The sequence below is a fragment of the Ipomoea triloba genome, chromosome 2, assembly GCF_003576645.1.
Source record: "Ipomoea triloba cultivar NCNSP0323 chromosome 2, ASM357664v1".
Classification (NCBI taxonomy): domain Eukaryota; kingdom Viridiplantae; phylum Streptophyta; class Magnoliopsida; order Solanales; family Convolvulaceae; genus Ipomoea; species Ipomoea triloba.
Genome location: NC_044917.1, coordinates 5,277,381 through 5,301,255, shown reverse-complemented (window position 1 = coordinate 5,301,255; position 23,875 = coordinate 5,277,381). Strand labels below are relative to the sequence as shown.

General features: G+C 35.3%; 5 protein-coding genes and 2 non-coding genes across 7 annotated transcripts in view; 5 read left to right on the top strand and 2 right to left on the bottom strand.

Annotated features, from left to right (window-relative positions):
• The first annotated feature begins 3,466 nt into the window (after positions 1-3,466).
• On the top strand, positions 3,467-4,640 carry LOC116010547 (RING-H2 finger protein ATL40-like). The gene has a single exon (XM_031250011.1). It carries the CDS (start codon positions 3,572-3,574, stop codon positions 4,340-4,342), a length of 771 nt encoding a protein of 256 aa, XP_031105871.1. The 5' UTR covers positions 3,467-3,571; the 3' UTR covers positions 4,343-4,640.
• Positions 4,641-8,632: 3,992 nt separating this feature from the next.
• Positions 8,633-10,361, bottom strand: LOC116010642 (PLASMODESMATA CALLOSE-BINDING PROTEIN 5-like). The gene is made up of 3 exons (XM_031250127.1): positions 9,952-10,361; positions 9,784-9,811; positions 8,633-9,190 (listed from the first exon to the last, which is right to left on the bottom strand). Exons 1-3 carry the CDS (start codon positions 10,286-10,288, stop codon positions 9,037-9,039), a joined length of 519 nt encoding a protein of 172 aa, XP_031105987.1. The 5' UTR covers positions 10,289-10,361; the 3' UTR covers positions 8,633-9,036.
• Positions 10,362-14,882: 4,521 nt separating this feature from the next.
• LOC116010131 lies at positions 14,883-16,807 on the top strand. Its single transcript, XM_031249399.1, has 2 exons — positions 14,883-16,719; positions 16,794-16,807. Exons 1-2 carry the CDS (start codon positions 14,883-14,885, stop codon positions 16,805-16,807), a joined length of 1,851 nt encoding a protein of 616 aa, XP_031105259.1.
• Positions 16,808-17,508: 701 nt separating this feature from the next.
• Positions 17,509-19,673, bottom strand: LOC116010563 (glucosidase 2 subunit beta-like). Its single transcript, XM_031250032.1, has 5 exons — positions 19,487-19,673; positions 19,283-19,396; positions 18,371-18,466; positions 17,952-18,131; positions 17,509-17,857 (listed from the first exon to the last, which is right to left on the bottom strand). The coding sequence occupies exons 1-5, from the start codon at positions 19,599-19,601 to the stop codon at positions 17,754-17,756; spliced, it is 609 nt and encodes a 202-aa protein (XP_031105892.1). The 5' UTR covers positions 19,602-19,673; the 3' UTR covers positions 17,509-17,753.
• A 97-nt stretch (positions 19,674-19,770) lies between these two features.
• The window catches only part of LOC116010562 (GTP-binding protein TypA/BipA homolog), a 9,259-nt gene continuing 5,154 nt past the window's right edge, over positions 19,771-23,875 (top strand). The window contains exons 1-6 of the mRNA XM_031250031.1: positions 19,771-20,169; positions 21,371-21,445; positions 21,584-21,734; positions 22,358-22,426; positions 22,568-22,740; positions 23,579-23,716. Coding sequence (XP_031105891.1) covers positions 19,831-20,169; positions 21,371-21,445; positions 21,584-21,734; positions 22,358-22,426; positions 22,568-22,740; positions 23,579-23,716 — 945 coding nt within the window. The 5' untranslated portion in view covers positions 19,771-19,830. The remainder of the gene's footprint in view (positions 20,170-21,370; positions 21,446-21,583; positions 21,735-22,357; positions 22,427-22,567; positions 22,741-23,578; positions 23,717-23,875) is intronic.
• Positions 20,692-20,786, top strand: LOC116011515. The gene has a single exon (XR_004097065.1). It is a non-coding gene; the product is annotated as a small nucleolar RNA snoR113 (small nucleolar RNA).
• Positions 20,884-20,978, top strand: LOC116011516. Its single transcript, XR_004097066.1, has one exon. It is a non-coding gene; the product is annotated as a small nucleolar RNA snoR113 (small nucleolar RNA).

Below are 23,875 nucleotides of genomic sequence, written 5' to 3'. Positions count from 1 at the left end.
TAACAGGGATTAGGGTTGAATGGTTTATATATATATATATATATAGGGAGTGGTTCAAAGCTTCATGTGTTATTGTGCGGTCATCAAATGCTCTTTAAAAAAGAATTTTAACTGATGCACCTAAGTTTATTTTTTTTTAATAATTATAAAATTAATCTTGTATTTTTTTTTTTACTAAAATTCTCAATCAATCATTGTTGAATCTTGATGAACGACTAAAATCAACCCTCATTTTTACCGAAGAACTATGTTCTTATTTGATGATACCTATATATGTGTGTATATATATATATACATACATATATAGGTATTATATAGAGCAAAGCTTCTTCAATGAAAGATGGTTTAACTGTGTTTTTTAGGCGATATTCTGAAGCCACCATCTGATGCAGCCCATTCTAAGCAGTCAGAATGGTTACACAGTAATGGGCTTTGTTTTAAAGTAGATGTGGCAATCCATCAAATAATGAAGAGCAAATTATATGGTGACTCTCGAGATTCACTTTATTACATGAACCTTAGCCCAAATATGAGCATGTCTGATGAAGCTATCGTTTGGTATGCCATGGACTCAGACCCACCTTATAATGTGTATCTGGATTCATATTTATAATTTTAGAACTCTATTTTCACAATTATAGAACTCTATGTTTACAAAATTATGAATATAGAGTTTAAAAATTGTAAACATTGAGTAATGTAATTTTATATATTGAATTCTAAAATTGTGAATATAGAGTTCTAAAATTGTAAACATAGACCTGAATCCGCCTTGCATGATGGACCCGAGTCCATATAATAATTTGGCTGAAGCTATGTCATAATTTTAATATCAACATTGAATAGGGAAAAAAAGAAGAGAGAGAGAGAGGATCAAAATTAAATAAAATGTAACGTGAGCATGGTAGGAAGAGTATTTGGCTAATTAACAGAATAAAAGAGTTCCACAAATTGCATAGTAAAGTTGAATATAGTTACGAAATTCTTATTTTATCTGATAAATTTATTTACTATATAATTTAATAAGAGTCAATAAAGTTAGTCGTATAATGAGAGTTAAAAATGTTGGTCCAATTACTGGTTGAAATGAATTGTTCATATTATATTGATTTAAAATTATATTATTATTATAATTTTTTACTTTGCCCTCTATTATATTATTTAATTTTTTTTTAAATACTACTGCATTCTGTCAATATAAAATTTAGTAACGGAATATTTCGTTAACTATTTATTATTCTAAATTTACTAATTTATTTCCATAAGGAAGGTCTTAAGTTCAAACTCATCTCAAATAGAGTTGGCATAACGGTTGAACATTTACAATGAATATGTTAGAGTATATTAAAAATACAATATAAAATTTAACACAAACTTTGGTCAATTCATTAGCCAAACTATATACATAGCATTCAAAATTGAGCATCAAAGATTACAAATAAGAAACATAGAAAATCATTTTTCTTGCATTTTTTAAAAAAGCAAATCTATGTAAAAATTTTTTTTTCCGTTTAATTAATCTTCTTTTTGATTATTTAGAGCAAGACTCGCCATTAGCATATAATGGTATACATTGAATAAATTCACTTTTGTTGCGCAGATGCATAATATTTGATAGGTCAATTACATCACATTATTATAACGAGTTAAATAAGTATTTAACCTTTATTCTTATTAGAATTAATCGATTAGTCAATAACTTGTATGTAGCTAATAAATTATTAAATGTAACATTATATTGAATCTGGACTCACCCACCACTTTGGAGAGTAACACTAATATGAACGTAGGATGTGAAAAAGGATTGTGTTGGTCTAATGTTTATATTTGGAAATTTCCCCTGAATAACAAACTTCCAAATTGAAAGTCTCACGCTACTTCCTAATTGGTCTGCTCACACACAAAAATCAATGCAATTTGGAATAATGTTTTGACAATTTTGTTGGCACTTAACACGCCAGTGGATTATTATTCCCTGCACTGACCAGGAAAGGAAAAATATCCAACAATAGAAATTATTATTTTCACAAATACCTACATTATTAAATAATAAAGTGCATTTTATAAAAATAAATGGTAATATTCATATTCATATTGTTAGGATTATGCTTATCAACTTGTGTCATTTGGTTTGGAGAGTGAGATTGATGGAGAATAAAGGTAAGGCAAATAATGTTAACCAACAAAAGTATGTTGAATAAGACTTTTGAATCCTGATTTACTTTCACTCAATTACTTCAATCCTAATTGACTTTGTTGTTGTTTTTTAGATATGAAATATATTACAATTGCCTTATATTTTCGCTGACATGCATCCTTTATGAGGCAAATCATCTCCATACACGTGTTAACAAGTTCTTAATCTCTCTTGATAATTAATGTCCAAATTTCATAATTATTTATAAATACAACAACTGAATATTTAGAAAAAAATAAATCAACAATACTATATTATTGTAATAATACTCTATTTCTGGATAACCTTGAGTGACCAAAACTCATTCATTTCTTACTATTTATCCATACATCAATTAATTACTTTTAGCTTTAAGTCCAATAGTTTATTTCAGGATTACTAGTTTACTTAACACCAACCCTAACATATAAATTACTTTTAAAGTCATATGACTTAAGTTTTAGTGCACACTCACATGTATATTGTGCTTACTTCCTACTATAATACTTTTAATCTTAAAATAATTTAAAAGAGGTAGATATATTTTAGTCATACCGAATTACCAAGTAGTAAAAGAATAAAAGAATAAAAGAATAAAAAATAATTTTGTTAGAAAATTTATTTCTTTATCAGTTCAATGCCCATGAAATAGGTATTTCGAACTTCTCAAGTAATTCTAAGTTCCCTCATTATCTCCACCAAAAAAATAAAAAAATTCCCTCATTATTTATACACTTTTGTGATCGAAGGAAGTAAGAATAAATGTTGGATTGATAACTACTTGAACTGCCTTGAAGAAACAATTTTCTTTCTTCTTTTTTGGCATGACTAGTGACGACACGGGCTACCAAAAAATTTCAATTCTTAACCCAGTATATAGTTATATAAAATACAGGGTATTCAATTTATGTGGGTGTGTTGACATCTACTCGTTGACTATTCCTAATTTTAAAAACAAACGGTAATATTTAAAAAAAAATACATTTAACTACAAGATTATAAAGCATGCGTATTGGGTATTTAGCTAGGTAGTTTAGAAATTAGAATAAAATAAATAATAAAATGAAAAAAGAATTCACATTTTATATTGAATAATAATTAGCATGCCTATTTGGTACGCAATAAACAAATGAAATATTATTAATTATTTAACACTCACGTAATTCCTCATTTGCCCTCGACCAAACGACTAAAATACGTAATTAAAGGGAACCATTTCGATGTTCATCAGTCAACCTTTTGAAAAATGAATTTTATTTTATTTTTTCTTTGGATTGAAATCCATCTTCGCACGCATTTGACGTGCAACGAATGTGCTTCCCAGTATTTATCTACCTAGCTAGCTAATAGCTCCCAAGCCATCCTCTTCCGGCTAATTCCACCGCCGCCGCCGCCATGGGCTTCGACGACGATGACGAGCCGCCCTTCTTCCGCCAGCATAACCGGTACGACCTCAACAGCAAGATCATGCTCACCGCCATAATTTCGCTATCCTGCGTGGTGTTCATCGTGACGGTGCTTCATATCTACGCGAGATGCATCTTGCGGCGCCAGGCGCGGCGGCGCGCCGCGCTGCAGCAGATGATGATCGCCGCCGCAGCCCGCGCTCATCAGTCCGCCGAGCCGCCGAAGACGGGGCTACACCCCTCGGTCATAGCGGCTCTCCCCGTAACGGTCTACCAGAAAGTGGAAGAGAGCGAAACGGTTGAGTGTTCGGTCTGCCTGAGCCTCCTGCAGGACGGGGAGATGGCTCGGACGTTGCCGAACTGCAACCACACTTTCCACGCGGACTGTGTGGACAAATGGCTCGGAACTCAGTCCACGTGTCCCATTTGTCGTACGGAGGCCGAGCCGAGCTCCCGCCCGGTCCCCGAGCCTCGGGAGGGCGCCGTTACGGCCCCGCCGCCGTCAAATCCGCCTCCGTCCGCTCCGCCTCTGGAGCGAGTTGCCTCATGCGCGATAAACGCGGAGGGGACTTCCGAGGCCGCCGGCGGAAGTTGCGGAATGCTGCACCCGTCGGGGAAAGCTGGTGGGCCCAGCAGCTCGAGCTTTCGGTTGAGTTCTTTCAGAAAGATTCTGAGCGGCAGAGAGAGATCGTCTAGACGAATTCAAACTCTTGGCGGAGAAGATAATAATGGTATTGTACAAGATCTTGAGAGGCAATAATTAATTAATTAATTTCGATCATATTTATGTATGACTTTGGTATCGTGTTCTGTTCATCAATCACGAACTGGCCTTACGTTTCATCAGATCATATTATACATACATTCTTGAATTATCTGCTACTTTTCTATCAGTTATGTAACGCAATCTTTACATGAATATCTCCGGCCATCTACTACTCTGGGCAAAGAGTTTTTTGGTTCTTTATTTTTTCTTCTCCCTTTGTATACTTTCTATCCCTCTCCTTATGTAAATTCATTCAATAAGAGTAATATTTTATGTATTTTCACTTTCACTTTTTATTATATTATTTACTCTCAATTAAAAGACATATTTGTATTAACTATCTTCCCAACACATAAGCTAGACTTTTACTTTTACTTATTATGAGCCCTCAGTTTGAGAAGTTGTTCACATGCTGAGACTCAATTTCTAGTCTTTCTTCCCAAACTTTACTTGTGTAACTAATACAAAATAACAATTATGTTGCTCTCATAGTCTTATTTTTACTATCCTAATATCGAATCTACTTTTATTTGTTTGCTTATTTTCTTTAATAGTTTTAAAATTAATTAATTTTTTCTAATCTAATGTGATTTTTCATGTAAGCTTTTAAATATATAAAATTTACTGTGTGTCTGTGTCTACCATTAAGTTAGTCAATGGAGTGTGTGTATATATACACTACTTTGTCAGGTTTTAATTAATGACATAGACTTTAGACTTTATAAGATGTGTTAAGTCGGTTTAATCTTTAATTCTTGTAAAAGAAAAAGTAAAAGATAGTAGGTGGTTAAGGAAAGAATGGCCTAGTGAGATGAAATTGAGGTGGGAATAAGCTAAGTAAAATAATTGAAGATGAGGATGTGGATTGATCTGATCTGGTCGTCCTAGAAATGGTTTCTGGTATTTGGTTACCTAAGAATGACTAACACTACCAAAAAAGTAAAAGAGAATCCTAGAATTAGGTAGGGGGGCTTGCTGAATATAATGCTCATGACCCCATTGCCATATAACAAATGCTCAACTCCATTCTTTAATATTCTACACCATTGACTTAAACAACTCATATATAGAGAGGAGAAAACAACATGGAATATTATATTACAATCAATAATTTGAAGACTTATGTTACATCAGTTTTCACAAGTATAACTAAAAAAAAAGAACTTTGTTAGCGTCAATTGAAAAAACAAAAAACAAGTCTGTATAGACAATTCAGTTGGTCATAAGGGTGAAGTTTCAAAAGAAAGACTAAGAATCGAGTCTCGTATCGAGTGACTCTACTCCTGTTATATTATCTTGTATATTTGTATTTGTACATTAGAACTTATTTACATTGAATATACAACTTCTGGGTTTTTCCTATCACTCATCGCGACGAAATAAGTATATCTCACAATTTACCTTTTTTACCAAGTTCATAACAGGAGTGGAGTTTAATCCTTTGATAAATTACACTTTTTTTGGTTGCTAATCGAGATTATAATTCCACAAATTTTTAATTTAAGCGTCCAATCACACAAACATGACTAATTCAGTAACTCACTCAACATTTTTTCACCTAAAATTTTTAATTTTTTAAAACTATTTTCTAGGTTATATATCATTAGGACAAATTGCATTTGTTAAATTATTTAGCACGTAAACGTATATTGACCAAATCACCAAATATGTACATGTCGATAACCTGCAGCACCTGGACCTAGTCTATTCCAGATTAGTTGTATTGTGGGTAATTTTCAAACCGGGCTTTTATGGTTCTCAAATTCTTCTTGCTTGAAATTTTATTTTCAATGGCACCTTACACGTTTGCTTATACCCAACGTACTTGACTTTAGGGCTCCATATTTTTCCAAAATCACATCACGGGGGATAACACATCCGTATCACATGTACCTATGGGGAGAAAACTTCATGCCATGTAATTCTACAATGTTGATCATTGATAAGATGTATTCTTTCTCCTTTATATTTTTGATAAAACATATGCACAATTTTATAATTTTTGGGAAATTAATATTAAAATATCTAATGACTTAGTAATAAATAAAATAGAAAAGTCTAAAATGTGAAATTAATATTGTGCCAATTCACATCGAGTATAATCTAAAGACACGTGTTTGATTGAAATAACTAGTATGAGGATAGGTTTAGTACAACCTAAAAAGCTTTTTAGGTTGTAGTATGTATAAATGATCGTTGTCTTAAAATTTTGCTAAATAAAATAAGTTTATGACTTGTGATGCTTGTGATGTGGTTACTGGTTAGAATGTGCTGAGTTTGATGAAAGCGAAGAAAAGATGAGGTTTCCATAGGGTGGTTAACGAACCGAACATAAACGAACGGAGACTGTTCCTGTTCGTTTGTTAAGGATTTTAGAGTGTTCGTGTTTGTGTTCGTTTGTTAAGGTTTTTGAAAATCCTGTTTGTGTTCATTTGTTAAGCGTTCGTTAGTGTTCGTTAACGTTCGCGAACACGTTCGTTCGCAAACGTTAACAAACACGTTCACAAACATGTTAATGAACACGTTCGTGAACACTTAATAACCAAACACATGCATATGTTCATGAACACAATTTGTTCGTGAACAAGAAATAATCTATGTTCACGAACAATTATATATATATATATGTGTGTGTGTGTGTGTGTGTGTGTGTTTGTAGACATGTTTGCAAACATTATTAAACGAACACTAAACGAGCTTGTTCACGAACACTACTAAACGAACACAAATGAGCTTGTTCGCGAACACTTAGCAAACGAGCTTACCACTGTTCAGACTCTGTTCGTTTATTAACCGAGCTTTAAATTTTGTTTGTTAATGTTCATTTACCTTAATAAACGAACATAAACAAACGCTTACCGAGCTCGAACACGAGTAATTTGTCAAAAGCTCTGTTCGCTAACAACTCTAGGTTTCCAGTCTCAACTCTCAACCCAGAAAATATCTGGTCCGTACGAGTATTTAATTGCCTTGGAGAATTGGAGGCTGCCATATTCGTCAACTTAAATAGTTAAATCTAAATTTGACAGAGTTTTTGGGTTGTCCAATCCCCCAAAAAATAAATAACAAAGCTCAATAGGCCTAATTATTGGGCCTCCATATAGCAGAATCTATAGCTTAGCCCAGTTTAATGAGTGACGGTAAATTATTCTGTGGCCCGAGTCTAAAATACACAATTTATATATTGAATCTTCATAATTTATATATTGAATGTTCACAGTTCACAATTCACAATTTACATATTGAATATTCACAATTTAAATTGTGAACATTTAGTATGTAAATTGTAAATTGTGAAAATTGAGTATGTAAATAAACAAGGGTCCACCTTGCAATGTGGACCCAGGTCCATAACATAACTACTGAATGAGTGACAATTGTGGCAAATTATGTTGTGGACCCAAGTCCACTTTGCAAGGTGGACCTGGGTCCAAAACTATGTCGTTTTGTCTCTTTTTTTATTTTATTATTTTTTAAATTAGTAAACATATTGCTGAATATAGAGTTATCCAAAAATGTGTGAATGTAGAAGTTTCAAAGTGTGAATGTAGAGTATAGAAATCGTGAATGTAGATTTATGATTGTGTGAATGTAAAGTTGCCCAGAAATGTGTGAATGTGGAGGTTTCAAATTGTAAATATGGAGTATAGAAATCGTGAATGTAGAGTTATGCATGTACGAATCTGTAATAGAGTTAAGAAGTTCTAGCAACTTGTAGCCCTGTAATGTGTGAATGTGGAGTTCTCAAGTTGTGAATGTGGAGTATAGGACCTGTGAATATAGAGTTTTGAATGTGTGAATGCATAACAGTGGTAATATAGTTACTAAACATATAATCCTGTAATGTGTGAATGTGGAGTTTACAAATTGTGAATGTAGAGTATAGTGTATGTGAATGTGGAATATAATGTATGTGAATGTAGACCCAGATCCACCTTGCAAGGTGGACCTAGGTCCACGGCATAACAACCCGACAATTGTTATACCACGAACCATGGGTCACAACCGTCACATTATAAGGTAAATTACTAACACACAAATTTATTTTTAATATATTATAAATTCATTTTTATTACACTACAAATTCATTTTTAATAAGTTCTAATATTTTGATAATGGTTCATTTTTATTGTATTTCAAGTTCATTTTTAATGTACTACCTAAACATGAACTTGTAATAGAATAAAAATGAACTTGTACTAGTAGTTCCACTTTGTAATATAGATTACGGTCCATGGTATAATTAACAAATGACTGGTGTCTAGAAGTTCAACTGATAGGCAATGTTCTAAAATACAGTCCAAATATTATCCCTCTAACATAAACACAGCCCCCATTCCTCAATCAAGGTTCAAAAGACAGGAACTTTAATGAGCAAAATATATATCAAGAATGGAAGCTCGAAAGTCAATGTAATAATTTACAATTACCAAAACGAAACTGATCATAAACCATAAAAAGTAAACAAAAATTTGCTTGCCAGTGCAGGATTTTTATCAACACTTTGGTTCAAGCAATGCACTAAGCAGAGAAACACTGGGTTAAAATCTTGATCATTCAGTCGCGTAAAATGGATCCTGTGGACACTGCAACGAGCATTTCGTACCTGGCAGATCTTCTCGACATAAAATTCTATCATTGATACACAACATGAAATGGAAATGAAACAAGAGTCGACTTTCACTTCCTCACAGCATCAGTAGAGTTGCGAAAAACATAGGCATTGTGGTCAAACCCCCAATCCATCTGCCTAATCTTGCTGAGCTGCTGCTACTACTGATATCTGCTGCAGGCGGCTCTAATCCCACATTCGTTGTACCGTTAATACTTCCTTTACTAAAGCTGCACAAACAATGGACATAAAATCATTTGCTCCCTAGTAAATCCAAGATGCAGTATGGTGTAATTCACTTCAAAAATTTAAGTCAAGCTGTCCATCCACTCAAATATATTTTGATTCTAGAAAATGGGTTTGCATATTCCATTCATTGTAACTTGTAATGCTTTGCATATTTCAGATTACAGGGGAAAGTTCATACTGAGCCTTAAGCCCTTAACAAGAAACTCACCCAATGTTCTTATGATCCATCACTGTAATTTATAAAAAAAATGCCAGTAAACTTAAAGAAAGTGGATCTATGTGATCATTAGATGAACAAAGTTGGAAATATTCTTTTCAAAACCAGGTATGGCAGCTTTCACGTGACACAGAATATTCCTGAAAGCAGTTCAATTATAACCATGTTTGCCGGAGTTTAATAATGCCAGTGTAATGAGCAACGAGGCTTTGTAAATTTGGCAAATTTTCTTTGCTTTCAATTCTTTTCTTCTCTGTTTTTACTTTTTTGTTATCATATACGTAGTATTTCCGAAGTAAACTAAAATCACTGCAAAAAGTAGAAGAAATTCAGTAAAAGAATTCTACTTACAATTACCTTGATGGAAATTTGCACCCATTAAAACCTACAAACCAAAAATCAAACAAAACTTACAAAATCACGAGTTGAGAATGGAGAAAACCATCACTATATATACCTTCTTGCAGTGTAAAAAAGCAAGCTTAATTCAGTATACAGTAAAATAATTGAATAATTACTACTTACTAGGGTTGAGAGAAGTGAGAGCAGCGGTGTTCTGGAAATTACAGCTATCCTGGGTCATGCCGTGCTTAAGGGAGTAATCATTGAACGCAAACGACGCCGTTCTGAGGACATCAGAGGCGTCGTAGCAGGGTCCGCCGGGCTGGATTGGCGCACAGTCCGCACCGCCGGCTCCGCAGGCCCAATCGATCGCCGACTGAAGTGCAGCGTCCTCCGCGTTGTTCTTTGCTACGCACCACAATTCCACCGCCACTCCGGTGGAACCTCCTCCGCCCTGGGCCGCGCATAGGCTCCAAAGTAAGCAAAAGAAAGCGAATGAGAAGCAGAAGGTTTTAGGCATCTTCCGCAGAGATCAGGAAGAGGGAGTGAGAGTGAGAGTGGGGAAATAATGGCTGCAAAAGAATAAGAAACGACTGAAACGTTTAAGAACGGTTCATTTATTTGGCAGTTAAAGTTTTGAGAATTGAGGACTGACCGGAAAGACTAAAAAATGGAAATGATTCCTACACATGTAATTTTGTCTCGTTATCTTCACATGTTATCTACAATTTGTGGATGTTTAATATCAATTTCTTTTTTGAGTAATATTAATGAGTTCGATTCTGTGACTTTCACTTAAGGAGAATTCGATCATGTTATCTTCCCTCAAGAAAAAATACATAAGTACTAACTGAGCACAAGGTATTTCACAATCACAAAATTATAAGTTTGACTTTCAATACGACAACCAATTGTTGTACTAACTGATTTAATTTTTTTTCTTCTTTTTTCTTATAAAATAGCCTCCAACCCTCCGCTCACAAACCAACTATATTTAAAAAAAAATTAATAAAAAAATAAAAATAACCCTGATATTCAGGCATTGATTGCACGAAGGGATTTAAGAAATCTGCAAAGTGGTATTCACATACTGGAGTCCAGAGTGGAGACTTCTGTCGGCTTCTGCATCTTTCCACATTTTTTTGACTAGTAATTACCCTGTGCCTCGTTTTATTTTATTTTATTAATTTTCCTAAATTATGGATTAAAGATTCTTTGTGCATGGTCAAAAAGATAAAGATAAAAGGATGCCAATCATTAAAAAAGAAATAATGTATCCATTCTTTTATATGGAAGGAGGAACTTGTAAACCCTGCATTTACAAATGTAAAAGCCATATATATAGGCAAAACATACAACAATGTGGGTGCCCCAGTGTTGTGTTACATCTAGGAATTGCACTGCTGAATCATTCCTTGGATGTAAAGACAAGCCAAGCATACATGGAGTTCCATTCCCGCTTGGCCTTGTTCATCTTGTCAAATAGTATAACTTATCATGTCATATTGCACCCTAAATATACTCAAAAGATAAAAGGAACCATGAAACAAATTTATAGGAGAAGGCCCGACTCATATCCATCAATAGGGACATAGAGCAAATTGCAAAGCATTTACTCAAAGTCTACTATAATTATTTGCCATGTTGTCACGTGACCAAGTCAACAAGTAGAATGTGCCACATCATCTCATTTTGGTTTGGCATATATACTTTATCGGGTAACACTTGTGTAAAACCATCTCACAGGTCTCAATCCGTTAGGCAAAACGGATCTTTGATTAATGGGTCAGATTGAGACACGTGGGACAGTCTCACACAAATTTTTATCTACTTCATCATCTAATCATATTTCTAGATCATCTCACATATTATATCATCTCTACGTGCTTCAATTTCTATATATATACTCACTACAAATATTTCTAGGATTGGAGCAATTTGACCTTCCAAGCTCACCATATTTTGTAATGGTTAAAATACCTACTAAATCCTTGTATTATAGGACAATATATAACTAACACCGTTAAAATTTCATGTACTTTTAAATAATCTTATAATTAAGGACAATATAAAACTACTACCGTTAAAATTAATTGTTGAATCAAACCAAATACTGTAAAATGATTCTTTCGTTTCCACTCTCCAAGATCAATCTTTCAAGAGTTCTAAGTTTAAAAAATAAAATATTAAGATTTCAATATGAGAGGAAGAAGAGTTAAAGAAATATGATTCATTTTGTAAAAATTAAGTTGAACAATACTTCTATTCATTTCATGAACTCAGTTTTGTTTCAACAAATTCTTAACATTTCTACCATAACCAAAGAACTTGTGGTCTAGTGGCACCCAGTTGCACCCCACATGGGAGGGGGTGGGTTTGAGCTTTAATGGAGGCACGTGCTTCATTTGGATGAAAAAGTAGCTATGAACAGATACTACATTGTAACAGAGTCAATAGTACTAAAAAACATTTATTCTATACCTTTTGGTAAGCCAAACTCGGTATATTTTACCAGATATTTTAATATATTTATCAAATTGAATACTGAATAAAGTGCTTCAAAATAATTTTTGAGTCAAAATGTTTCAAAATTTTGTTACAAAGTTTTCTTAAAGTCTTGGACAAAAATTCTCATAAAAACTCTATCAAAATTGTCCATGTATTTAGTCCAAACATGATGTTAGTGGGATCTCAAGAACCCACCTACAACCCATCAAGATACCACCATTGAGACATACAAAGCAAGGTGTTAGCGACAAGGCGGGCAACTTTTAAGTAAAACCCAAAATGTAACGGACTGGTTTGACCCATTGAACCCATTTGAAATTGATGTCGATTTGCTTATTTTCGGCTTGAGTTTCAGGTAAGGATTTTTTTTCTTCATAATCCGACCCAAGTTTCGAGTATATGTTTTATATAAAAAATAACATCTAGGGTTTCAGTTGCATTTGATTTAAACCTTATTTTTTGCTGATTCTCTTCTTTTTTCTCTAGTTCTTTGACTTTTCTCCGATCATCACTCTTGCGCAGCTACACTATGATGAATCCTAGATCTTCTCACCCCCTCAAATCATTGGATCTTTATTCTCCATTCATCGATTATCTAGTCATACTCTAATCTATAGCATTCATTTTTACAACGACATCGTTAAATAGTCAATACTCGAGGTTAGTCATATGCATATCATTATATATACTTTTTTTTTTCTCTTTACCATAATCGTCATCTTCTCTTTGTGAAAAAACATTGTATCATAGATTCATAACATGTCAATGATAATTTGATGGAGGCTGTGAGTTGCGAGAGGTCAATAATGGTTGAAGGGTGAACACCGAAGCCTTAATTTTATTTGGGCAAGTTGTAAGTGTATGCCAACTAATGGGGTAATACTTGCTTATATCATTTAATTGTATAGTTGATTGCTATATTTGTTACTTTTATGTTTGTTTTTTTTTTTTTTTTTTTTTTTTTTTTTGTGATGAGTACACATGTCTCTTCACCTGAAAATTATTTTTGAGTTTATGCTATATGCATTTTTTAATAATGATTTTTTTCTCATTCATGTATGATAGTATACTATTATATATTTGTGTTATTGTGCTATCATAATTTCAAGTACAAACTTGTTTGATATTTTTATCTGTATTTTGACCAATTGGTTAGCCAATAATGCCTAGTCATAGTTGGAGATAAATACTCCTAGGGCATAACTTAGTGGCCGAAAAATTAAGTGTTGTTGTAGTACCCAGTAAATATCCGAATTTAAATCTTTAAGGGGAGATCTAAGCCATTAACATCCAATTGTTGTGTTTCATAGATGGATATGCTATCTTCTAGTCTTTTTGAGTTGTCATATGAAGAATATTTTTCTTATTTCTTTATTTCTTTTGCTTATTCATTTGCTCAATACAATTAGAATTTAAGATTTTTCAATTTTTTAGAATAACTTTAAAATTTTGGATTTATGCACCCGAACTCAATTCGACACCGACCTCGACCTTAAAAAAAAACCTGACAATCAGTTCGATTTTTATGATTTAAAAAATAAGACCCACAAATTTTCAGGTGACCATTCTTACATCGAGTCAAAATTCAAACATTTCATGTGCATAAGCTTAGAAATATCTTTTACACAATTATCATTCTACAACCTTTCTAAGTTTAAATTGAGCCTTATTTGAACACTAATGTAATATCCTTATTCCCAATCTTATAGAGATTCAAATGTATACACTACTAGTCTAGTTAAAAGACAAAATGTAAAGTGTAGTTGCAATCTTTGTTATGGTGTAATTGTGTACACACTTGGGTGTGTAAGAGGCAAATTGTGCCAACACCATGTGTATCTATACTTTTTTTTTCTTTTTAAAATTAAATTCTTGTAATGTTTTTAAAATATTTATTCATGAGTCATGATTTTAATTGTTAATTATAATTGGTTTTTTTTTAAATGTTAAGTTTATTTAATTTACTTAACGTGCAAGCTGACCTGTGGAGCTTGCAAACCGACATATTAGGGCTACTTGAACTCAAGTATACGAGTTGACCTGCAAAAGTCCCATGAGGCAAACTAGCCTACTTTGATAGGGCGTTTGGTTGGAATGGGAGATACTTTGACAGTGCGTTTAGTTGGAATGAGAGAATTAGGGGAGAAATGAATTGTATTTCTATGAAAAAGGAATAAAGTACGGATTTAAATTACATTATTTGGTGTGAAGGAATAGAATGATTGAGAATTAAAAGGGAATAAGTGAACAAAGTTTAAAATGATCTTGTATAATAATTTAGTAGAATGATAAGAAGAAGTGAAATAATAATTCACCAGTGAATTACAATTCCACAAAGTTTATAATTACAATTCATATGGGACCTTTGGAGTTTGCAATTTCCTGATTAGAGGGAATTGCCCTCCAAACTATGAAATTACAAATTTATAAAATTTAATAAAAATAGGGGTAAGTTGAAGAAAGAAGAAGAAAAGGAAAGTCAAGGCGAATAACCAGGGCAGAAATCCCTCTTTTTCACTTTCCACAATTACATATGTGCGTTGAATAGAAGAACCTATGCGCCTACTTTTCACTTCACTCGACATTTCTATCGAATTACATTAACAATGTCGAGTCCGACGAGTTCTCAGATCCCTGACCCAGAAATCCCCACCCAAGATGAAACAAGCAGTTCACATCAACGTTCGCAGACCGAAACACTAGAAGAAGAAGAATCACAAAACCTAGATAACCCTCAAGATCAAGAAGTTGCTGATCAAGAAGACCCAAAATCCCACCCCGAAGAAAACCCAGACGAGGAATTCTTAGGTGAGGCTCTTCCTTTACCTGCTGCTATTCATGTGGCGGTTCCACCCATGGGTGGAGACATGCTTGATGCCCCTTTGCCCTCACCCGCTAACCCTAACAGGCGCGCCCCCAAGCGCAAGAAGGGTAAATTTTATGCCAAGAAGCAACAGGCTATAGATAAGAAATTGAGTACCCTTTTGGGGAGTTTGAACCCTATTCCCTTTGTGCCCTCCAAGATTCTTGATTTCAGTAAACATGAGAAGCTGATGAAGCAGTTAGGACTGTGGGAATTCGTTCATATAGAGTTTGATCAGAACATTAGGGTTGATTTGGTTGCTCAGCTGGTTGCATCTTATGACCCAAGACTTAGGTGTAGTTATGTGAATGAGCGCAGGATCCAAGTGAGTAGGGCAGATTTAGGGCGGGCTCTTAAGTTGCATGTGAAGAAGGAGAAGGGTGGGGCAAATTTGTTGGAGGGTGTGGACTTAGATGGGGAATCATTGCCTGATGAGTCCGTTGCGATTATTGAGGATTTCGTGTCGAATTGGGTGCTTTTGCATGAGGATGCTTGGATAATGCCAAGTGAGGTGCTGAACTGGACAAAGTTTATCAAGGATAAACACCCGGAGAAGGTGGATTGGGCTGGGTTGTTCTGGTTCATGGTGGAGAAGGAGTTGATACGGGGTGAGAAGTTGGAAGATTGTTATTACGCTGCACATTTGCAGTGTTTAATTAAGTCGCAACGTGAAGTGTTGTTTAGTGAGGAGCCTGACAAGGGACAACATGAAGAGGGTTTGTTGGCGGAGGAGACTGAGAAGGTACAACATGAAAGCAGGCTATTACATGAAGAGGGTTTGTTGGTAGAGGAGACTGAGAAGGTTCAACATGAAAGCAGGCTATTTACCGAGGAGCCTGCCGATGTGGAAGAAGTCAAGGAAGTGGAAGACGGTGCTGGTGAGAGTGATGTGAAAGTTGGAGGTGTGGCTGAGGGTCAAGAAGAAGGGACTCTGATCAAAGAGCTAAATATTGAGCTGACATTGGGCCAGGATGTCCAGGCGATCGAAATGGACCAGGATGTTCAGGAGATGGAAGATGTGAAGGATGCGGAGATGATGGATTTTGAGGAGCACGTGGAAGAACAGCAAGAGGAGGGGGAGGAACGGGGGCCCTTTTTGCAGAAGTGTATGAAAGAATGTATGAGTTTGGGTGAGAATGAGCAGACAGAAGAAGAAAATGAGGAGTTGGAGGAAGAAGATGAAGAGCAAGAGGGGGAGGATGGTTTAGCCATTCCGCCTATGGTTGATCCTCTTGGTGTTGGTGGGGATGGACATGCTGAAAATTATCTTGAAGCAATGGAGACAACCCAGATTGCACTCGATTCTCATGGGCATCTTCCCTTTCAGTCCTCGGTTGACCTTCTTGCTTCTAGAACTGATCTGAATTCTGGTGGCACATTTTTTGACCATGGTGGTAAAAGAGGCGCTGAGCATGACAATGTCATTGGCAGTCATTCTCTTGGGGGCAATAAGAGATTGAGGATGGACAGTCCATGGGATAACAAGCCATTGGACTTTGGGACATGCATTGAGCAAATGGAACAATTGATGACAAGAGCTAAGATGCTGTATGAAGCAAAGGAACAAAATGAGCAAGACTGTAACATGTATAATCAATATTGGTCTGCTGAGGTGCAAAAGCGCGATCACGTGATTAATAGCCTTCACAAGCAGATTTTTCGTCTTGAACGTGAACTTTTCATGATGGGCAATATTTTGGAGGGCTATAGGAAGGCATTGAAAAATACCCACATGTCATTTGCTGAATATAGGTTGCATGCTCAGCTTCCTGAGGAACCAGTTTACAAGGATGCTGGGCCTGGTGGTCTTGTGTTGAGCACTACTGAAATTGAGAAAATTCGTTGTGCACAAGAAGAGGAATATCGATCAAATTGCTTGATGTTGGAGCTGAAAGCAAAAGAAGTCGAGGAAGATTACGTTACTGAATTCGAAATGCATATGAACAAAGTTCTTGCACTGGACAACAGGTTGACAATTCTCTCTGACAATATGAAGGAACTTAAGGAAATGCATGATAATATGAAGGAACTAAAGAGAAAAGCTCCAGAAACTCAGCAAATATCAGTGGAAACACCAAATGATTGATTGTAGTTGTCACCTACTTTTTGTAGCTGGTGTTGCTACTACTGACTAGATAAAATGTTGTCATTTGATCCAGGCTGTACCTTATTTTATTTTATTTTTAAATTTAAATTTGAAAGCATCTAGACTGTAGTTTATATGTTTTATTTGAGTTGATACCACCAGCTAATACAGTTTATCTCTTGTTTGGTCTTTTTCTAAAGTTTGGCAAATAAGTTTTCAGTTGCATTCCACTTTTAGTGGCCAACCATAAACTGCAGAAAACCAAAACCAAGTACTCACTACATCTGATCAGCTTAAGGTATATTAACTTGGTAAAATTACACTCATAGTACATTCATAATTTCATCAATTCATCCTATGACTGTTCACAACCATTACATTCTTGATATTCTGTAGAAGAAAAAACTGGAAAAACAATCTTGAATACATACAGTTAGATAAAGCTAAAGCTATTATTAGACCACTGACATGAGAACAGAGGCTGCTTATAACACCTTGATGCAAAATGAAATCTTGAATTCAATGCTATCAACGCGGAAGTCTTCTTCTAGATCTGGAACTTCGACAAAATAGTGGGACGCCCACAACAATAACAATAAGAAGAACCTGTAGGACTACCAATATCTTCAAACCTGGAATAACCAGTAGACCATACAGAGTTATCTCACTCTCCCCCTGGATAAGGCATAGGCATAGCAAAGAGCTTTACTATTAGCAGAAGTTTACCTTTAACTTTCTGTACTGGATCCTCTCTATTAACTCCATCTTTAACTATTTTTCTGCCAAATGAATCTAAATTATCTTGTGAAACATAACTTCTTGTCTGATAGGAGAAATCCCCGCCCATAACACAAGTGTTTGGGCAACTAAAGGTGCCATCATTCTCATCGCTTCCATCACAGCAATCTAGAAACGTGATTGAACCAGCATAACATTTGGCACAATAAAACAATCTAGAAATATGATTGAACCAGCATAACATTTGGGACAAGAAAACATAACTAATTTACAACGAATGCAACTATAATGGTAAACAGCTTTAATTAGGAAAGAGGACATAATAATAATATAACACAAGGATTCTCAAAATAAAGCAATATTTGAAAGTGGGAAAAGACAATTAAGTGACTATTTGCAGTACTTACCACAAATGTGATCATTTACTCGAGATGAAAACAAAAATTTTGGTGTGCTGCCCATATTCTTGCAATAGAACTTTCCCTTGGGACAGGCTGCAGTTCCTACATATCCATTATTCCATTTAAAGGGATTGGTAACTTGAAACAAGATATCTATTTGCATTAGCCCTTTGAGTGCATAAATCAACACAAAACTATAATTGTGTTAGGTACTACACAAATCCCAAAGTTTTCAGAAGCAATCAGAATCAGAAATGGGGGACTTGGGGGAATGGAGAGGGTGGGGACCGGGAGGGAGGACAACAATAGGGACACACATTTTATCTACATAAAAGCTTCATGCCTGTGAACTTCCCGAGTTCCAGACCACAATGCCTTCATCACGAAATCTTCTTAATCCCTCTCACTAATGAACAAAAAACCAGCAAACCAGCCTGTTTTCCTTTACTGAGATGAGGTCTCACTTCTATCGGATACTTGAATATCTATGTAGTGAAGTGTGATTTAAGAGTAAAGTTTGTCACTTGAAACATATCCTAATTTAAATTCATGAACAATAGTTAGTACTTGAAATTGCTCAATTAAGCAAATACCAAACCAGAAGCTTAGAATCAAGAAACAAATTGATGAATAGTAACTGAGATATAAGCTCATCCTCTCAGCACATTTTCTTTTAATACAAGGAAAGAAGTGTCCTTTCCATAATCCACCTCACTTAAGACTCATATAAACAACTATGCAATGCCCAAAATAACATCAAAAGGGGGCATTTTCTATCCTATATCACTGATCCAATTGAACATATCCATTGCGATTCAAAGCCGAAACATTCGCTACGAAGAAAACCAATTAATGAGTAACATCACAATTTCAGAAACAATTGAATTCAAGAAATGGGATTTGAGCTAAAATGCCTACCTGGCTCATCAGTGCCATCCAGGCAGTCACAAAAATCGTCATTTAGACGGTCTCTGGTGAAAGATTCTGACCCATCTTTACATTTGATCAACTCCGATGAATAGTACTTCTCATCTGCAAACACATCACATCATGTAGTGAATACCTATACTTCAAGAAAGATAACGCACCATGGGTGCAGCTAATGTGTACTCAGAGAGAAACCTAGAGGGTGGATGCCGATGGGCAACGCAAAAGCAGGAGAGCGGCAGAAATGGAAGGAAATAGTGAAGAAGTAGAGATGGAGGAGAAGACTTCGTAGAAGAAGACCAGCCTCCATTCCGGTTGGATGATATTTTCTCCTCCTTGGCACTGTTAATTTCCTTGCGTGGAAAAAGAAAGAAACTTTTTTTTTTTCTTTTTTTCTTTTTTTCTTTTTGTGTTCCTAATTAAAATTTAAAGTTATATTCTAAGTTAAGTAGTTAACCCCGTAAAACCCTAAACCCAGATGGAGCAAGTGGGTTAAGTCTATAGAGGCAGAAGAACTGGGATTTTTGTGCTAGGTGGAAATGGCCGGTCCGTTGCTCCGTTCTCTGTGGTCTACTTCAAGAAGATCTGTCTCCTCCACCTCTTCCCCTTATCTGAAGCTCCACAGCTATGCACGCGCTGCCGGATTTGGTCGCGCCTTCTCTACCTCCACAGCCACTGCCCCAGCCCCCGCGGCTGTACCTGGTGGCGCGGTGGATCCGGGACTACTTAGGAACGTGGCCGTCATAGCTCATGTCGATCACGGCAAGACCACTCTCATGGATCGCCTCCTCCGCCAGTGTGGCGCTGACATCCCGCACGAGCGCGCACTTGATTCCATCAGCCTCGAGCGCGAGCGTGGCATCACCATTGCTTCCAAGGTCTATCTCTTCTTTTCCAAGATGGAAACTTTTTTTTTTTTAACTTAAAATTTTTGCTCCAGAATACATTGCTATTTGATGAACGCGAGAGCATAGGGATTATGCCTATTCTTCTTCACTTCAGTATCTGCATAGTTTTTTGTTTTTAGATATGTCAAAATTTATACCTATGATTCTATGAAGTTGAATACAAAAATTAACAAATCACTAAATACTACGGAGTATAATTTTATCCATCTGGGAAATTTTTTCTCTTGGAGAATAAGAGAGATCAAATGAAGTTTCCTATGGCAGTTTGCAGAAGATCAAATGCCAATTCCAGCGCACCTTTCTTCTATAACCATTAACCACTCCCTATTCCAGCTGAATCTCTTTCTTTCCTCATAAGTATTCTCTATTTTTTTTTACCAATTCCTTTAATGCATTTCACTAAAATTTTGAAAATTTCATTTTCTGTTGGTTGTGTTTCTTAAACTCCTGACATTTCATTCTTAAATACTGGACCTATCTTCCTATTTCTACTGGCAATGATGACAAAAAGGCCGGTCTTACAGCTGCTGCTGTGTGCTTGGTAGTAGTGTGATGATTTGTTCAAGTAGGTATACCTGCTGAGCCAGTTTTTTAATTTCATTTTCTGTTGGTTGTGTTTCTTATTAGTTTCTTAAACACCTGACACTTTATTATTAAACACTGGACCTATCTTCCTATTTCTACTGGCAATGATGATAAAAAGGCCGGTCTTACAGCTGCTGCTGTGTGCTTGGTAGTAGTGTGATGATTTGTTCTAGGAGGTATACCTTCTGAGCCAGTTTTGTAAAGTGTACTTGTAGTAATGATTTCCTACGTCTCTTTGGCTAAATTAAACCCATATAATTTATTTGGATATCTCTGATTCCACTACCACTCCAATGGGTGCTCACATTTTTGTTATCCACTTTATCCTGAAGTGAGAACATGTAATTTAACCTTTTAACCGATGTATGTGTTCAACATATGTGGTTATCCACTTTATCCTGAAGTGAGAATATCTAATTTAACCTTTTTAACAATGAATGTGTTCAACATATGTGCTGACTATATACTGAAAGAGAATCTAGAATTCTAGAAGAGAGTGTGTGTATAAGGACACACAAATATATCAAAAAATGTGTGTTTATATTGTTATCAACATATTGTTTCATATGTTTTTGATTGCTGGCAGGTTACATCCCTGTCATGGAAAGAAAATGAGCTGAACATGGTTGACACTCCTGGACATGCTGACTTTGGTGGTGAAGTATGCATCGATTTCCCATCTACTTTAGGAGAATTAATAGTCCTTAAAGGATAATATTCTTTAAAGACCTATTATGGAATTCAGCAGATAGACAAAATTGAAACGATTTTTTTTTCTTCAACTTTTTCTTTGGTACAGGTTGAGCGTGTAGTTGGCATGGTTGAGGGAGCAATTCTAGTTGTTGATGCAGGTGAAGGACCACTTGCACAAACAAAATTTGTTCTTGCCAAGGCATTGAAATATGGCTTACGCCCTATTCTTCTTCTAAACAAAGTAGACAAGCCTGCAGGTATCTATGTTTTATACAATAGTTTTCATTATATTTGCATGTTGTGGTATCCCTTTTTTTTTTTTTTTTTTTTTTNTTTTTTTTTTTTTTTTTTTTTTTAAAAAAAAAACTTCTCTTGAGGTCTTAATATTTAAAATGTATCCTGCAAATATGTTGGTTTTTTCTTGTTAATATGGATGGACAACCATATCATATGTAATTTGACAATATACTTCATATACATTGTAAAATGCCCATTTGGTTTTGACTGAAACCATCTTTAGCATAAACTGATGATGAATTAAACCTAGAAAAATCAGATGCACAATTCATACAAGCCAAAACTGATTCAGATTCAGCATATGTGATGCTGAGCTTGATTGAGTCTTCCAAAACATGTCTAGAGTTCAGTGTAACAAGAGGATAAATAGCACCAGCTGAGATCAGTTAATAACTGTAATGCTGACCCTTGCATAACTGTTTAAATTCAAATTTAGACTACAAATTTTGGGCTCAAATTCCATGGACAACGCATAATTCACATAAAAAATGATTATTGTTACTGCCAGGAGTTCTTGTGTTGCATCTCTGTGACCAGTGTCCTGTGTATCTGATGTTATGTGCTTTAATAATTTTTTATGCAGTTTCTGAAGAGAGATGCAGTGAAGTTGAGAGTCTTGTCTTTGATCTTTTTGCGAACCTTGGAGCTTCAGGTTATTTGGCATGATATCTCATGCTCTTATATCCTTGAGTTTAATCCTTCTATCTGTTAAAAGCATTTTATATTAGAGCTGCTGTTGTCATCTGATTATTCAAAAAGTTGTTTGCTTAATTGTTTTCCCCCTTTTTTTCAGAGGAGCAGTTAGATTTCCCTGTTCTTTATGCTTCTGCAAAGGAAGGATGGGCTTCGTCTGCCTATACAAAAAGTCCTCCAAACAATGCCAAAGATATGTCTGAATTGCTAGATGCAATCATAAGACATGTTCCTCCGCCAAGTGCCAGTCTGGATGCACCTTTTCAGATGTTGGTTGGTACCCTAATAGTCAACAACTCAATGCCTGCACAACACATGCTATCTTCATATTTGCATCCATATCTGCAACTTTGTAGAAATAAGTGCATATATGTCAGATGGTTACTTTTAATACTTGCATCAATTCATTTCCTTTGGCATAGTTTGATGTGCATTACCATATAGAAAAGAAATTCTTATTTCTGGTTTTGGGAATAAGTATATTATTTGCTGGCTGTGTCTTTTCATGGTTAATAATGATTCTATGATTTTTTTGGTGGGTAACACCCATCGAATTATTTCCTGGCTCTTTAGTGTTCATCGCTTTGGAAATTGGAAACTTGAAACCATTGCAGAAGTGTTGATAACAGTGTTATGTTAATGAAAAATTAGTCAAGTTTCTAACATCTTAAAATTCTTAGTAAAGGTTTCTTGATTCTACATTTGGCAAAAAAAGTCATGTTTTGTAACTACATCAGGTCCTAATCTACAACTAACTTTTAAAGTGGTCCATCCTGTTAGTTGTATGTTGGAAATTTGTAGAAATAGCATAAATCTAGCATGATTATATTGTCATTGAAATAAAGATGAGTACTTCTTTGTGTGTTAGTTCCATTGGGGATTTTTTCCCGTAAAAGGTGATAAAATTAACCTCATAGCCTATCTTTTTGTAAGGGAATAAAGTTACTATGAGCCTATGATTTTCCTCTCTCATCTTTTGATTACTTAGTCTCATACTCTTGTTATATATATATAAATGATAAATGATAATTTTGTTGGTTTCTTAACCATCTTGTCCTCTGTTTAAATAAATTTTTAAAAATATGATGCATAATAGATTCTTACCTTTCAGGTTTCCATGATGGAGAAAGACCCTTATGTTGGGCGAACATTGACTGGACGTGTATCTTCTGGAGTTGTTCGTGTTGGGGATAAAGTACATGGGCTTCGTCATACGGACTCAGGGGTTGTCAAGATTGAAGAAGGAAAGGTAATTTCTCTCAGATTTCCTTTATGACTGTCAAAGTTGATATCCATTTTCATTATGGTATTAGATTTTAGCTTTTCCCTTGGCATTATCTTATCTGAAGGCATTAGGTGGAGTCAATTTTTACTAGAATCAGGTCCCCCCCCCCCCCCCCCCCCCCCC

What these genes read in the sequence shown, in the direction of transcription:
- LOC116010547 (XM_031250011.1), top strand. Translation starts at nt 3,572, where the DNA reads ATGGGCTTCGACGACGATGACGAGCCGCCCTTCTTCCGCCAGCATAAC.
- LOC116010563 (XM_031250032.1), bottom strand. Translation starts at nt 19,601, where the DNA reads ATGGAGGCTGGTCTTCTTCTACGAAGTCTTCTCCTCCATCTCTACTTC. An exon ending in GGATGGCACTGATGAGCCAG is followed by an intron (nt 18,467 to 19,282) that starts GTAGGCATTTTA and finishes ATGGATATGTAG; the next exon opens with GAACTGCAGCCTGTCCCAAG. An exon ending in AGTAAATGATCACATTTGTG is followed by an intron (nt 18,132 to 18,370) that starts GTAAGTACTGCA and finishes TCACGTTTCTAG; the next exon opens with ATTGCTGTGATGGAAGCGAT.
- LOC116010131 (XM_031249399.1), top strand. Translation starts at nt 14,883, where the DNA reads ATGTCGAGTCCGACGAGTTCTCAGATCCCTGACCCAGAAATCCCCACC.
- LOC116010642 (XM_031250127.1), bottom strand. Translation starts at nt 10,288, where the DNA reads ATGCCTAAAACCTTCTGCTTCTCATTCGCTTTCTTTTGCTTACTTTGG. An exon ending in TCTCACTTCTCTCAACCCTA is followed by an intron (nt 9,812 to 9,951) that starts GTAAGTAGTAAT and finishes TTTGGTTTGTAG; the next exon opens with GTTTTAATGGGTGCAAATTT. An exon ending in GGGTGCAAATTTCCATCAAG is followed by an intron (nt 9,191 to 9,783) that starts GTAATTGTAAGT and finishes TTGTTTGTGCAG; the next exon opens with CTTTAGTAAAGGAAGTATTA.